At 43.3% G+C, this 15,415-nt stretch overlaps 2 protein-coding genes across 4 annotated transcripts; both read right to left on the bottom strand.

The window, feature by feature from the left end:
* Nucleotides 1–1,387: 1,387 nt before the first annotated feature.
* RBFA (ribosome binding factor A) lies at nucleotides 1,388–9,514 on the bottom strand. Of its 2 annotated transcripts, XM_063404099.1 has the most exons (7): nucleotides 9,314–9,514; nucleotides 8,254–8,296; nucleotides 7,476–7,652; nucleotides 6,087–6,199; nucleotides 4,817–4,901; nucleotides 3,145–3,215; nucleotides 1,388–2,099 (listed from the first exon to the last, which is right to left on the bottom strand). In XM_063404099.1, exons 1-7 carry the CDS (start codon nucleotides 9,421–9,423, stop codon nucleotides 1,706–1,708), a joined length of 993 nt encoding a protein of 330 aa, XP_063260169.1. In that variant the 5' UTR covers nucleotides 9,424–9,514; the 3' UTR covers nucleotides 1,388–1,705. The 2 variants fall into 2 exon arrangements, with proteins under 2 accessions (XP_063260169.1, XP_063260176.1); XM_063404106.1 differs by lacking the exon at nucleotides 8,254–8,296 and having other exon boundaries at nucleotides 9,314–9,453.
* A 302-nt stretch (nucleotides 9,515–9,816) lies between these two features.
* Nucleotides 9,817–15,213, bottom strand: LOC134562719 (probable 2-ketogluconate reductase). 2 transcript variants are annotated; one of them, XM_063420254.1, is made up of 6 exons: nucleotides 15,141–15,213; nucleotides 13,807–14,191; nucleotides 13,004–13,175; nucleotides 11,839–12,017; nucleotides 11,256–11,352; nucleotides 9,817–10,885 (listed from the first exon to the last, which is right to left on the bottom strand). In XM_063420254.1, the coding sequence occupies exons 2-6, from the start codon at nucleotides 14,186–14,188 to the stop codon at nucleotides 10,732–10,734; spliced, it is 984 nt and encodes a 327-aa protein (XP_063276324.1). In that variant the 5' UTR covers nucleotides 14,189–14,191; nucleotides 15,141–15,213; the 3' UTR covers nucleotides 9,817–10,731. The 2 variants fall into 2 exon arrangements, with proteins under 2 accessions (XP_063276324.1, XP_063276316.1); XM_063420246.1 differs by lacking the exon at nucleotides 15,141–15,213 and adding an exon at nucleotides 14,834–15,123.
* Nucleotides 15,214–15,415: the final 202 nt, after the last annotated feature.

Raw genomic sequence — 15,415 nt, 5'->3', positions numbered from 1 at the left:
CTACCCAGATCCCTCTGCAAAGCCTCTTGTCCCTCGGGAGTGCCAGCACTTCCCAGTTTGGAATCATCAGCAAACTTACTCATGGTGCATTCAACTCTTGCATCCAGATCACTGAGAAATATATTGAACAGAACTGGCCCTAGAATTGATCCCTGAGGAACACTGCTGGTGACCAGTCACCAGCCAGAGGTGGCCCTGTTCACCACAACCCTTGAGCTCTGCCCTTCAGTCAGATCTTCACCCAGCACACCATAAATCCACTCATCCCACAGCTGGAAAATTTGTCCCAAAGGATGCTGTGAGGTACAGTACCAAAAGCCTTACAAAAACCCAGAAAAAACTACATCCACCACATTCCCTTCATCTGCTGGGCAGGTGACCTTATTACAGGATACTACATTATTTAAACTGGACTTTTTTTTTTTTTTTTAATGCATCTGCATTGACTATGACTGATGATTGCAGTGTTCTTTAAGTGTAGTGACAGGGCAAGTCCTAAGTTTTAAATGAAAAGAGAGTAGATTTAGATTAGATATGAGGAAGAAACTGTTCCATCAGGATGGTGAGGCACTGGCACAGGTTGCCTATAAAAGCTTGTCCAGGATACCCTATCCCTGGAAGTGTTTGAGGTCAGGTTGGACAGGGCTCTAAGCAACCTGGTCCAGTGAAAGGTGCCTCTGCCCATGGTAAGGGCCTTGGGTCTAGATGATCTTTTGGGTCTCTTCCAAACCAAACCATTCTGTGATTCTGCTATATTGTAGGGCTACCTCCCCTATGTTGACTTTCTTTACCTGCCCATTAACTACTGGAATTAAAATTTCTGTATTTCTGGTAGAATTCTTTTTACTACTGTTCATTTTAATTTCTGTAAAGCTTGCAGCCTTTTGACTTTATACACTTATGCTATTTTTTATGTGCTTTGAGTAAGAAAGCTTTATTCTCACTTTTTGTACAATTCCTTATTCATTTTCAAAACTGTTTCTGGGCCACTCCTCCCTGCTGCTCTTTCTCTGCTTTTCAACTTGTTAATACATTTTCTAAGTCATAGTCAATGTTTTGCCTGATTTTACCCAATGGATGAGCAGTTCTCCCTATTCTTCCGATTGCAGTTCGCCTTGCACAACTACAAGTTTATTTTCTTTCAGAGTTGTAACTTTATTGGCCATCATTTCAATGAGTTTCATCTTGTAGAAAGTGTTCCCCCATTAGACTGGTCCTCTAGAGAAGACTCTGTCTTCATCTCTGTGTGATGAAGCTGAACACCACTGTCATTATTTTGCTTCCCTCTTCCTTCCTGATATCAGAATAACAGGCATGATCATTTAGTTGTAACTTTTATACAGGTCACTAAAAAACAGTAATAATAATTAAAAGAAATACTGCAATATAGAAACCATAATTTTATTGGAAATAATAAAAACAACTGCAAAAATTTTAACTCAGTGCTGCAATAGGTGTATTTTATCATTACAAAACTGCTCTCTGGTTGAAAGTCCCTTAACTGCAGCAGCTTGAAAGCTGCTTAACAGAATGTCACCAATGGCAGTTTTTCTTACATACTTTGTGCTAGCAAACCTGCTCACATGTGGCAAATCTATTAGTTTGAATGAGAAAGTGGTAAACATGTATAAAATTAATCTTTCAGTAGCTATGGCAGTCTTTTAATTTTGTTATTGGCAGCCTTATTTTGAAGGGAGTGGCTTTTTCACTTCAGTTTACCAGTAGACTGACTTAAAGTTTTGTCATCATCCACCTCCAATTCATTCACCTCTTCCTGTAATTCATCCTGCAGCTCGTAATCTGAGGCTGATTCAGTGTTATCCTCCCAGTAATCAGCTTCGTATCTGTCCAGTAAGTGTTTCTGTGCCGTAACATCATCATCGTCAGGAGGATTCCTTGCTTTTTTCTTTTTCATTTTCTTTTGAATCTTAGAAAGCTGCTGCTGCTGCTTCTCTGTCCAGGCAATGTTTTCTACATGTTTCAACACTTTCATTTTTTTATAGTCCATTATCTGTTTATTCAGCAGTTCATGATCAATACCAAACAGATTAGACCGCATGGGTGAATCTGAAGATTGAGTTGTTGAAGGGAAGAGTTTACTGTGGGGAAAGAAAACAAGTATTGGCTTGGCTTTTTTCCTGACATATACTTCTATTTTTGACAACTTCAGTAACACAGAAATAAATGGGACTTTTCAGTTTAACTTTATTAAAGCCCTCTGTTTCCTATGTTATGAAGGAAGAGATACCACCATATCATGTGTCCAAGGGCAGTCTACGTCAACAGATTTCATGGCAGAAAGCCAATAAAGCAACAACATGCCATATGAAACTGCTTGTCTCTGGGAAAAAGTGTATCTCGTGAGAAAGGGACCTGGGAGCTCCAAGAACTTAAGACTTCTCCCATCTCTTCCAAGAAGTGAGAAGCAGCAGTCTGTGCCCAAAGCACGTCAGAGTGATCTGACACCTTATGCTGGACTTGACTATTTCCCCAGGACACAGAGGAAGGAGTTAGGTGCCCTTTGGGAAATCTGTCACAGGAATGACTTCCCACAGGAAGCTATTTCTGATTTGCACCTGATGGACCATCCTGTGAGATGCTGAAGCACAGAAGGCATTTCTACCAACAGACTGCATCAGACAGGTGCAAAGGCTGTTGGCTTTGAGAGCATCCAGTCCACAGAACCACTATTCCAATAGGTTGTTCAGCCCCATCTCTCAGTGGTTAAAAATCCCTCACAGAAGAATGTTAAATTAGTTTAGGGAAATTTGTCAGTGAATTTGCAATCCATGTATAACAAACGAAACTTATATCAGAAAAAAGTGGACAAGTAGAGCAGTACTGGAAAATGCAGTTTTCATCCTCATGAGACAATTACCAGCAAGAAAAAAATTTTACTGCTGCAGAGCATTTTTAACATTTTGATTATCATCAACACATCAAGCCTTGAAATCCCAGAAATTCTACATGTATTTCCCTGATAAAAACTAAGGTATTAATATCAGAACAAGTATTGGGTCTGCAAGTAACAACGTACACATCTAATTAAAATGTACTTTCTCTTACATCAAATAATACCAAATGTAAGTTGGCCAGCAGAGACGAAAACAGACACTCCTACAATTCTGAACCAAAAAGACCTACCCTGAATCATTTTGAGATGTTTCTTCTTCTTCTGGAGGTCCAAAATCAGCAACTGCCAGTAAGTCCTCGACCTGTAAACACATGAGGGCAACACATGTTAAGGGTCCTGTTTTAATCTACTTTGTTTCCATCTACACAAAAACAGACAAGTATCAAACAGCAAATATGTTCTATGTTTGGAATGTTCTATGTTTTCTATGTTTGGAATATTTAGCAAAACCACTTCAAAACAGCCTTTTCCTTCTTTTACATGGAACTGCTTATACGTCTTGCCTGGGATGTTTTCGTCAAACAGTGGATCCAGAGATTCCTACAAAGTTTTCTGCCTTATGTGCGTTAGGAACCCTTGGTCAGGGATTGTCTGATGTAGATATTTTTTGGTTTATTTGTTCTTACCCCAGTCTTGCAAATCTTTTTCATAATATCCTTACACTGAGATTTTTTTTTACCTCTTCTCCCTTTCTCCAAGTTTGCATTTCTCTTATAGGCAACTATGGAGTTTCCAAATCCCTTTTAACATGGCATCTAACCAGTAAATGCTACTAATCTATTATATCCAGTGCTTACAGACTATACAATACATTAATTACTAATGTAATTAATTACATTAATTCCCTTCTAATCCATTGTATTATTCTAGGAGTTTAATTGGATGTTTTTTCCCTTACTTACAATACTTAAAAACCAAGATTGACATAAATATGATGATCTGCAAAGTAGTAGAAAATGATCCATCTATCTGATCCCCAGTGTCATTCCCTGACAGAAGTGATATAAAGAGGGTTTTGCTGGTCTTCTGTGAAACTCAGAATTTTTCTGATCACAGAATGTTCAAGCAGTTCATTGCATTTCCAGAGAATCTGAAATTCTTTTTATTCCTTCCGGCTCTGCTCATGCACACTGCAGGAGCCCATAAGGGTCTAACAGTAATTGGCTGTAACAGTAACACTGCTATAAATAATAAGGCACTTCAGGGCACAGAAACATGAAGCTGTTCTTTTCAACTTCTGTTCACATCAACAGCTTGAGGAGACATTTCTCATCAAATTCTACTCATTGGTGTCATCTTTCTCATCTGGAAATCTCACTGTTTTAGAAATCTTGCTTCCCAATGACAGTAAATTCCTAGGAAACATCGGTATTCTAGTAATATGTCAACTAGTTAAAACTATCAACACCCTGACACAACACATGAAATAGTAAGCACAGCTTTAAAAGTTAAGGGAAAAATGTAGCTTGAGTAAGCCTACAGACCCTATGCAAAGATCTGCACTTCCCTACAAACATTTTAACAATCCACAGATGGAAAAAGATATGGGGAAAAAGTAAAAAAAAATCACGGATTATTCAATTGAATCTTTAAAGCACATAAATGTTTAAAATGTGGAAAACAGCTCCTCCAACCTCATTTCTATAATCATATATACCAGGCAACCGTATATTACTCCTTAAAATAGTAATTTAATTTTTAAAAATTTCTTAACTGGTCTAATGATACTGCCTTCAACTTTTCCACATATTATATTGGCATCAATCTTACTCAAGATTATTTGTTAAAATGATCTTTGCAACTATAGAGAAAAACTGATTTTTAATGTAAATTGGTAGAGAAACTAGATGATCAGCTCTCTAAGTTACTGTACTTGTACAGTGAGTCAAAGATTACATTTACCTCTTTTACAGCTGCAGCTTCTTTGTCTTTTATAAATACTACTGGGGGTACATTTCCTACAATCTGCTGACTCTTCAGAAGATACCTGGCAAAAACACAGCATTCACCAGCATGGATATCAGTACAGCATCTCCAGGAAAAGTAAAAGGTGTTAAATCCAGCAGTACTGTACATTTAAAGATATGGCTTGCAAAACTTTCGGTCTGATGACGAGCTATTCAGGTTAATGCTAAGCAATACATCACTGCAGGACCCCAACTTCAAATGCATAGCATACAAAAACCACTGGTTGCAGATTCAGCTGAGTATTGATGATATTAGGTTTGTCTGTATCTGTATGCATAGGCTGGCACAGGTCTTTCCCCATTTCATTTGGTATCATTATCCCCACTGTAGGTTTAAGAGCAGTGGGAGTAAAAACCTCAGAGCAGGGCAAGGCAACTTATCCTACATGCTAGCTGCAGCAAGGACTGACAGGGCTCCCTTTGTCTTCTTCCCAGCCAGCAACTTTCCTTCTTAAAGAGTGGAAGCTGTGGAGTAGAACAGAGCACTATGCCAGCATAATTACAAGAATTACACAGCTCAAGGAAAAAGGGTGAAAGAAAATGGCTTTGCAAGTGTGCTTCTACGTCCCCTGTTACATGGGTGAAGTCCTGAACTTCCAACACAGTGGCTGGATAGCAGAGGAAAAGCCAAGGAAAGGGGGAAAGAGACAAAAATCTCAATGATACCATGAAAAATCACTGGACTGTTTGAAAAATGGGCAAAAGCATCACACTACATGGTAGCATTCTCAGTTTTTGAGGCTTTTTGGTATCATTATTGTGAAGGATTTTTGTAATAGCAGTCATCCCTTCAGGAGGCCCAAATCATCCCTAGCAATCAGAACTGCCCAGTGAATCTGCAAGGAGATCCTTGCAGCTGTCAGTCCTTTGTGCAGTATCCCATTCTGGGCTACTGTCCTGCACAGCCTCTCCAGCACCACTGCCAGGACACTGGAGTGAGACCTCACCCACACTCCTCTTGCTTTCTGCTCAGCCCACTCCTGCCCTGGGAAAGCACAGAAGCCAAATAATTAAGCTGTGCTCTTGCAAAAGATCACCCAGCTGGCCTGACACAGCCACGCTTCCCTGTGAGGCTCATCACAGGAGATGCTCTACTCCAAGTATCTAAAAACCTAAAGCATCCCATCCATAAAGTCTAGATTGTCAGAAACACTTAAGAAAGGGTGCTGGATTTAGGAAGTAGCCTGCCTATCCCACAGCAGTACCGTATACGTGGAGCGCTCTTTTGCAGCACGCTGTCAACATAACTTTCCTTCTCCGTAGTGGAAGCAGGGTTCCAGTACACACGACACGCTGAAAAGCTGGATGACAGGGACACCTGTAAAAAAGGCAAATCTGTCTTTAAAATGACATATATACACACACACATCATATACAACAAAGTCTGTGATGGATTGCAGAAAGCCTACTAGAAAATTTATTTTGGTAACAGAAGTAACGTTATCAGACCAGAATCCATTCATGAGTAAATCAGGACTGATCTACACCCAGCCATGTCCCAGTGCAGCACAAACATTGTACAGCTATAAAATCTGTACTATATTGGGAAGAAGGTTGTTTCTTTCCCTCTCTCATGTTGTAAGTTGTTTAATTTCAGCAACGCCTCCTGAAAGCGCTGTGTCTTGCCCACACCAGGTAGCATTTTCACATGCACACGTGATCTGAGACAAGCAATCCTGAAAGCCCTAGAGAGACAGAAATACTCTGTGAAGGATATTGCACATATAGAGCTAAAAGATTCATCTTGCCCATGTCATCTGGAACACTTGTCTGAAAAACAGAATAAATTCAGCTGGCAAAAACATCTATTTCAGTCATGAATGACAAACCTTTTGTCATAGATGCAGCTATGAGGTACTGTTTTTTTCCATGCTTTTAATATCAAAGCTAAGTCCACCAAGCTTTTAAGCCAAACACTGGTATAATTTAATCTTTACAAAACAGCAAATGTAGAAGATAAAAACTGCAGACAACAAACAAGAATGTGGAGACTGACTTAGTTCCTGTATCAGAGCTCTAATGTCCCTTTTAAATCCACAAATTATGACACCACTAGATAGAATTACGTACAAATCTCAGTTCTTTCTCACATATGGCTTGACAATGACACTTTCTTAGGCTTGCCCTTTTTTTTTGAACGAATCTCATGCATCACTTAGGTCTTCTGCCAGTAACATTGCTGGTGAGTGACACAAGGAGATGACAACTCTCACACAGCTGCAAGAAGAACAGACTCTTGGAAAGATACACTTATGTTGGTAAAACCAAGCTCCTTCTTCTGAAAGAGGAAGACAAAGAGTTTATGTCTGAGTAACAGAAAAAAAAGTCGTATCAGGAGAATCACCATTTAACTGGTCTGAGTTGCATTTGTGTTAAGAGTGGCAAAGATCTGCTAAGCCGGGTACTACAGTGGCAAAGCTCTGCTCGTATGTACTCCAGAGCCTGATCTTGCTGCACTCCGCCATATCAGATGCAATGCTGTAAAACTCCTCTTGCACACATCACAACACCCAAGGGAGTGCCTTTGGCATGTCCATGCCAAGCTCACAACGTACTCAGAGTGGCTTAGCACAAGCTGTAGCTTTGGCACTTGCCTTGCAGATTTCCAGCTTGAGATCATAAAATTCTTGACTGACTTCACAGGTAGTTGCCATCTCTACCATAGCTTTATGAATGAGACCATTCAAGACTCTGCAGCGCATGGTATCTTCTTTCCTTGTTTTTGTCGGGTCATTTTTCATTAACAAGTCCAACTTGGCTGGTTTATACAACTTTAAAAAGAAACAAACAACACATTAAACAGTAGTTACACACTTGTATTAGGCAACAATATAGTTTCATGCACTTTATTAAGTATGCTCATATTGCAGCTGTGATGGTTTTATATAGGTCCTATGTATCAAGTGTTTCAATAAAGAGTACGTCTGTTCACAAAATCTTTGACATTCATGTACTACAGTCAAAGTTTCTAAAGTTCTTTTTGTACTTGGTAGCAAGTTATAAAGCTCCATAGATTTGTTTTCTCAAATACAGCCAGCGCTGACTGAAAAGCTTTGCTTGTTTGAAAAAACAAACATTAAAAAAAATGTCATTAAACTAAACTCATAGAAGTTTTAATCTGGATCAGTACTCAGGAGTGTGCAAGAGAGCATTGATGCTGGCAAGGATGAAAGATAGTACAGAAGAGGAAACAGCCATGGGAAGCCAAATGGCAATCCTGTCACAGTCAGACTGGAGCCTACTGTTTGTTCACAAAATTCTGCTATTTCTCCATCAGAAAATGCTTCAAAGTTATGGCAGAATCAATGGCAGAAACACAAGTCTGTTCCTCTTGGCACAAATAAACACATCGCCTTAAGAGCTTGCACTTACCGTTTGTGATCCCGGGGTAGGGCTGTCATACCAGGACTTCTTTCTTTTGGGAAAAGGAGAGGAAACCAGCCTTATCTCTCAGCAGCTCAGAGAAATAAGGACTCCCTGTGTAATTAATATTACATCTGCCTGAAAGCACACCACAAACCCCAGGTTTTCATGCAAGTAGCTCTCCTCACACCTGGGGTGTGGAGAACAATGCTTTCCATCCACAGCTGAAGCTGCACATAGACGGCAAGGGGGCAGAACAGTTCTCAGGTTTCTTTAGATTCATAGAATCATTAAGGCTCAAAAATAGGGCTAAGATCATTAAGTCCCACTATTAACCCAGCACTGTCAAGTCCAACACTAAACCATGTCTCTAAGCACCACTTCTACATGTTTTCTGAGCACTTCCAGGGACAGTAATTACACCACTTTCCTGGGGATCCTGTTCTATTGCTTGACCATTCTTCCCTTTTAGTGAAGAAATTTATCCCAATATACAATTTATATGTCCCTTAGTGCAGCTTGAGGCCATTTCCTCTCATCCTGTCACTTGTTTCCTGGGAGAAGAGACCAACTCCCACCCGGCTACAGGCTCCTTTCAGGCAGTTGTAGAGAATGATAAGGTCCTCCCTGAGCCTCCTTTGCTCCAGACTGAATACCCCCAGCTCCCTCAGCCGCTCCTCACAGGACTTGTGCTCCGGACCCTTCTCCAGCTTCACTGGACGCGCTCCAGCACCCCAATGTCTTTCCCTACTGAGGAACACAGCGCTTGAGGCGTGGCCTCACCGAGGCCAGAGCACAGAGGGACGATCAGCGGCCTGGTCCTGCAGGACACACTATTGCTGACAGAGGCCAGGGCCATTGGCCCTCTTGGGCACTGGGCACACTGAGCCGCTGCCGACCAGCTCAGATCGGCGCGTCGGGGTCGGTGTCTGTCTCTCCTCCGCGGTACGGGGCCGCGGGAGCGCCCGAGCCGCACAGCCTCCCTTACACCCCTTGCCCCAGCGCCCACAACCCAACCCGGCTGGGCACCTCTCCCAGGAGGGCTCCGCTGCCGCCGCCCCGCACCTACTTGTTCTTGCGGAGCATTTTCCGCAGCAGGCTCCTGGGGCCGCCCAGGGCTGCGGAGCTACGCAGGGCCCGGCACCACCGCGGCACCGAGGCCACCCGGGCGCCCCACATTGCTGCCCTGGCCCCCGGCCCGGCCCGGGGAGCTCCCGCCTCAGCTCCGGCTGAGTATCCGGCTGCGGCTGCGGCTCCCCCTGTCGGCACGGAGGCCCGGGCCGGCGGCTGGGGTGCCGCGGCCGGTTCCGGGGAGGGCAGGAAGGAGAGAACGAAGGAGGGGGAGAGGCGGAGCCGGCCTTAGGTATGGCAGGGCTCGCACACACGCAGAGCCTGTGTAGAGGCTTCGGCCTGGGGAGGGGCACTCACCCCAATGGTCGGGACTGGTGCTGGAGCGGCGACATGAGGCGCTGCGACACGCCGGCTGCGCTTGTGGCTGTGCCAGGCGGTCACTCTAAAGACACCATTTACATGTCCCTCAATTCGCTGCTTGTTATAAATGCCAATCAAATATTCCAATTGAAAATATGGTTTTGTTTATTGAAAAATCAAATTACAGAATTTCGGTAAAAACCCCCAGCGGAGTTACGTAGACAGTGACCCGGGAGATCATCAAAGGGTGAACGGGGACGCAGTCTCTAGCGCACTGCAGACCCCCCAAAGTTCACAAATTTGCCTTGTTTGGGGCTCAGGTTTTATACACTTTATTTTGCCCCTGGCACAAGATTTGTCTCTTTGTTCCCGGGACTGGTTATTCGAATTCATCGTCGTCGTTGGTCTGCTGAAAAGATTCTCCTCTGGTAGGGAGAGGTGCCAATTTCGGGCTTCCCGTGGGTGAATGGAAACCGAGGTTTGTGAATGGAAAGCGTTCTCGTCCGGAGATCGAAACGACGATGATATTCTGATGTCTCGGCTGTCCACGAGAGGAAGGACTGATTGCTTATCTTAATGTGTCCTCCTTTCTGATGCCAAAGACGGAGCCCGGGTTTCCCGACAATTCATTTTCTTTTCCTACGTGGTAATTCTAGGGTGGTGCCTGCCTCAGGATTAGTAAATTCCGAGCCTGGCTGGAACTAAGGTTACATTTTCATATAACATATTTACAGTGGTTACTTCTGATTTTTAACATACCATAATCCATAACAACATGAATTAACATTCCATGTTTATTACACTGCTGCAGCTGCAGACAGTTGTAAGGGGATGCGAGGAAAGTAAATGACACTGAGGCAAGACTCTATACTCTGGAGTTTTCTTTTGAAGATCAAGACAAAACCCTGCAGTTTTCCAACAGAACCGCTGCTGGGTATTTAAATCAATTAAACCTGTGTTTTATATACTTTATCTGCATAATGTGGGATAATTACACGAAAAGTGATCAAATTACTGTTTCTGCACTGATGGTATTAATCCTAAATGGAAGCTGCTTTAGGGCAGCACCTCACGAGGGATAGGGAGACCCGCCAGGCCTGCCTTTATGCTTTCTACCATCTCCTCCATCATAACCCAGCGTGTCTTCTTAGTGGCACTTCCGATGTGAGGAGTTATTATAACATTCTTCAGCTTTAACAAGGGGTGATCCCTGGGAGAAGAAAAGAAATGCTCAGCTAGTCACTCGCAGCACATTCATCTGTTATTTCATCACCTGCAGACAGCCAGGGAAATAGTAATTAAAAAGAAAACAAAACCTAATTGCATGACCCAAGCATATTCAGAAGAGATCAAAGTGCTGCCCAGCTTGGCGGGGCTTTATGCAACAAATCCTCCAAATGAGTGAGTGTGACTTTTATTTGGCTGGGACAGAAGGATTAGGGACATGGTTTCAGCAGGACTAGTGCACATACCCCATGTACTCCTACTAACAAAATTATGCAACTTCTCACATGCTCACAAAATTTTACTCATTTAGAACATCACACATACACTATTTTGTGTTTAACTTAATGTCCTACCTTGGCAAAGGTTCAGGATATGTCACATCCAGAGCAGCTGCCTTAATAACTTTGTTTTGAAGGGCTTCCACCAAAGCATCCTGATGTACTACCAGACCTGGGTCACAGTAAGAAGGATATGTTTATTTTCATGGTCCATACTGTCCTCTCAGCATTCTTTTGGGCACAGTGGCTAGGCAAACAGCAGGGCAGACCATGGTTGCAGTTGCAGCAGCAGTGTGCAGCAGTGGAGTGGGAGGGGTAAGCTTGGGTATGTGTATCAAGGAATTAGCAGCATGAAACAGAGCACCAGGCATCAGAGTAGGCTGTGCCCCCCTAATGTATGTGAGCAACAACACTGCATTAAATAAATAAAAGGCTTAAGTAGGAGATATATAAATACAAATGGGCTTCTAACACTCCAAGCTCACTAACATTTCAGAGACCAACTTTCTCATTATGGGAACACTTAAATGTTTTACTGAGATATGACCATGGGTGTCTAAACTAGTAATCAGAAAATTTCAGAGGGACAGACTCTGTATTAGAGGTTTTCCCAAGACTTGTTATGCCAGCAAACCTTAATGTTTATTCTGCACCTTACCTCTGCTGATGTTAATAAGAATGGCAGTGGGTTTCATCAGCTCCAGCTCCCTCTTCCCAATCAGTTTGTGTGTCTGTGGTGTTAGGTTCACAGCCAGCAGCACAAAATCTGACTGCTGGAGCAAATCATCTATCTTCTTACAGTAAACAGCTCCAACAGCACTTTCTTCTTCCTTTTTTCTGAAGGGAAAATCCCAAAATTAAACTGCAGTAGCAAGACACAAGGGAAATATCAAATCACCAGTAAAGAAAAATGTTTCTTTATTGTTAACTTCACTGTGTAGTGCAAAGCTGTTTGTCTGAAACTTGGTAAAGACAAAGGTCAAGCTATTTCCCACAATACCAAGTGAACTGTACACAAATGTGCAGTACTACAGTTGTGGGGATGGAAAGTAAGAAATGGGTATCACGTAAACGCTTTGAATAAATTATAAACCAAATGCATTTGTATCATAATTTCTGCTTATAATAGGGATACTTTTCCTACCCAAGAGCAAGACTGATGTCTTGTGAAAATTAAGTAATTTAAGTAAGTGATGTGAAAATTACTGAGGAAACATACAAGACAGGGCAAGGGTTAAATCTTCCCAAATCTGTGTCAGCAACAGCCTGATTGTGGTATACATCAGTGCTGATTCACTGAAGCCACATGCTGCAGGACCTGCTGGTGCACTTGATCTGTGTCAGGACAAGGTTGGCTGGCTCTCATCAAATTCCCACAAAAGAAAAGAATAGAATGGGCCTGATGGGGGCACAGGGCACATACACCTCATCTAGAAGACAGCAAATAGACTGGCAAGTCTGGTCCTTTATTGTCACGTGGCTTTGGAAGGGTGAGGTATCTCTGTCTGAATCCCGAGTCACCTAAATCACAGGAGTTAAGTCCTCCCAGTTTTCTCCTTTCAATGCATTCCATTGCAATGTCACTACCATGGCAGGAAGAACTCAGGAGCCCCAGCTAACGAGGAGAACAGTGAGATATATTTCTCCCATTCCAACCTGACTTTATTTCTGTATAAATTGGGAAATTAATGACCATCTAGGAACAAGTGTATGTACTTTTCACTTAAAGAGCACCATAAAAAGTGAAAGCACAGTGAAAAGTACAAATAACACATAAACGCAGTGACAAAATAGAGTTGCCATGGAGTTGCAACCAGCTTTACCTCTGATTTCTGTTGTGGTACAAAATCTTCATTTCAAAGGCTTTGGCTCTTTCAGCCACTTTGTAACCAATGGTGCCCATTCCCACAATCCCCAGGGTTGCTCCAGAAACCTCAGCCCCCAGCCAGTCAGCAGGGAAATACTCTGTGTCAGGGGAGACTGCCATCTCATAGCCTTGGAAAAGCAAAAGAAAAATTATGTTATGTAAGGGAAGCTCCAGCATCTAGTTACTTTCCCCACCACCACACATTTTATCGTAGAACAGGGCAGAAGCACAGGAGCAACTTTCTTTGGCAAGAAAGAAGGCAAGGAACTTAAGGCCAAAGCAGCAGTAAGGCCATCTGGTTCCCAGCTTCCTTGCAGATACACCAAGGTTGGCAGGGAAGAGAAACACAGAGCATGGTGGGCAGATTTCTGGACAACTTGTTCGTAATTACTCAGATACATGGCAGCTTGGCCGAGACAGGCTTCAGACCTCCTTAAAATATCTTATTTTATTCCCCTTTTATTGTAACTTAAAAAGTAAGATGGAAATGACCAATACAATGAATAAGAGGCCATGGTCTGAGGAAAAAGAGGCCTGACCTTAGAGCTGTCCAAAGAAGGAACAACTCTACCTTGACAATATGCTGGTTTGGAAATAGAATGCCAGTTATTGTCAACAAAACAGATTTGTCTTAACTTCTTCCTTTTCCCCTATTTCCCGTATTTCTAGTTTGAAGCTTACTTTTGCATCAGCACACATTTTCTGCATGTTTCAAAGTCATCTTTTCTATGAAAAGACTAAGACCATTTAAGTTACTACCTTCCACAAGTCTCCTGGAAGATGCCAGCAACAAAGCCATCCCCATGTCTGCAGTGTCAGTGGAAACAATAAATGGAGTATTGGACACCTTCACACCATAGCTGGAGAGGAGTTTCAGGTCCAAGTGATCTATTCCCACTCCAGAACTTGCAACTACCTTCAAGTTAGGCAAGCTCTGGAGCAGCTCTTCATTAATAACTGGTTTGTGAAACCACATATAGATAGCTCTAATCTTTTTGCTGAGAAATGTCTTGTTTTCAAGATATTCTTTCATGGTGATGAGATGAAAATGTTTCTTCAGAAATCCAGCATGGTCTTCATATACTCCAAGCCTCTCTCCTATACAGTCAACTAGCACATAAGGCAGTTCCTGACCCTCCATGCCCTATAAAAGCAAAGAGAACCAAATGGACATGGTCTGAAGTGATCCATTACACCTTTTTTTTCTAAAAACCAGGAATTGATTGGCTCAATTACATGCTATTTTCCCACTTGATGAAGGATATGGTTAAAGATAACCACTCTCACATGCAGAAGCCTTTTGGGTTCTCCCTGTATTATTCACAAGGATGTTCAATTTCTACATAATCTTGTTAATAAGAAAAGAAAACATTTCTGGCATACCAAATATGCTAACACTTAAAACAAATGAGCAACCAGTTGTTACTCCTGTTCAATGTTCAACATTTAAAGCCAAAGTCTTGATAATTTAAAAATGTGGCCATATGAGTGGAAAGGTATCTTTTAGTCTTCAAGTTCTACCACTTCTGCAATTATATTACGCAATTATCATTTATAAAATTATCTCAGTAAAAATCTCATTTAATGTAACAGAGCTATAAATTGTCAACTATGAATTTTGGAGTTACTACGAATTTTTGGAGTTACTCCGTCTCCTTCAGTGCTTTGCCCTCTCTTCCCTCTGTTGACTCTGCGCAGAGCCAAGGCTGTGATCTCAGATTAAAGCCGAGACCCCCTCACGCCGCCCCTCAGCCCGAGGTAATATGCTCCCGCACCGCTCCCGCACCGCTGGGCCGGCTCCGTCTTCTCGCCCCCGACCAGCCGCCCCGGAGAGCGTGTCCCGGGAAGTTCTCCCTGCCCAGGGCGGGCTGTGCCGCTGTCCCGGCGGGCCTAGGTCTGGGACTAAAGACAGGAGGGAGCTGGAGCGGCGGCCGCAGGGCTCTGTCCAGCCCTCAAGGACGGCTGGGAACGGGCGAGATCCCCGCCGCTCCCGGCCCGGCCGGGGCTGCCCTCGGGGGCTCGGGGCCCTGTCCCCGCCCGGCACAAGTGGTCCCGGCGCCCTGCGGGGGTCCCGCGGTGCCGCTCGCACTCACCCTGCCGGCCGTGCCCGCCGCCCCAGCCACGCCGCGGGGAGGAGCAGGACCGGCGCCGAGGCGGGCACTGCCCGCACCCGGGACAGTAGGGAGGAGAGGCGGTGCCAGGGCTCCGACGGGAGCCAAGTGAGAGCAACGGGAGCTCGCCACTGATTGTGTGGTTTTGCAGAAGTGTTTCTGTGCTGTTCGTGATTTCAGTATAGTCGGGATTTTGCTTTAACGTCCTGCGCGCTGTCTTTTCTACACTGTCTTTGAAAACCAGACATGGTCTGATC

The sequence above is a fragment of the Prinia subflava genome, chromosome 1, assembly GCF_021018805.1.
Source record: "Prinia subflava isolate CZ2003 ecotype Zambia chromosome 1, Cam_Psub_1.2, whole genome shotgun sequence".
In the NCBI taxonomy this organism is placed as follows: Eukaryota; Metazoa; Chordata; class Aves; order Passeriformes; family Cisticolidae; genus Prinia; species Prinia subflava.
The sequence above is the reverse complement of the archived record's forward strand: the minus strand, read 5'-3'. Positions and strand labels throughout refer to the sequence as shown.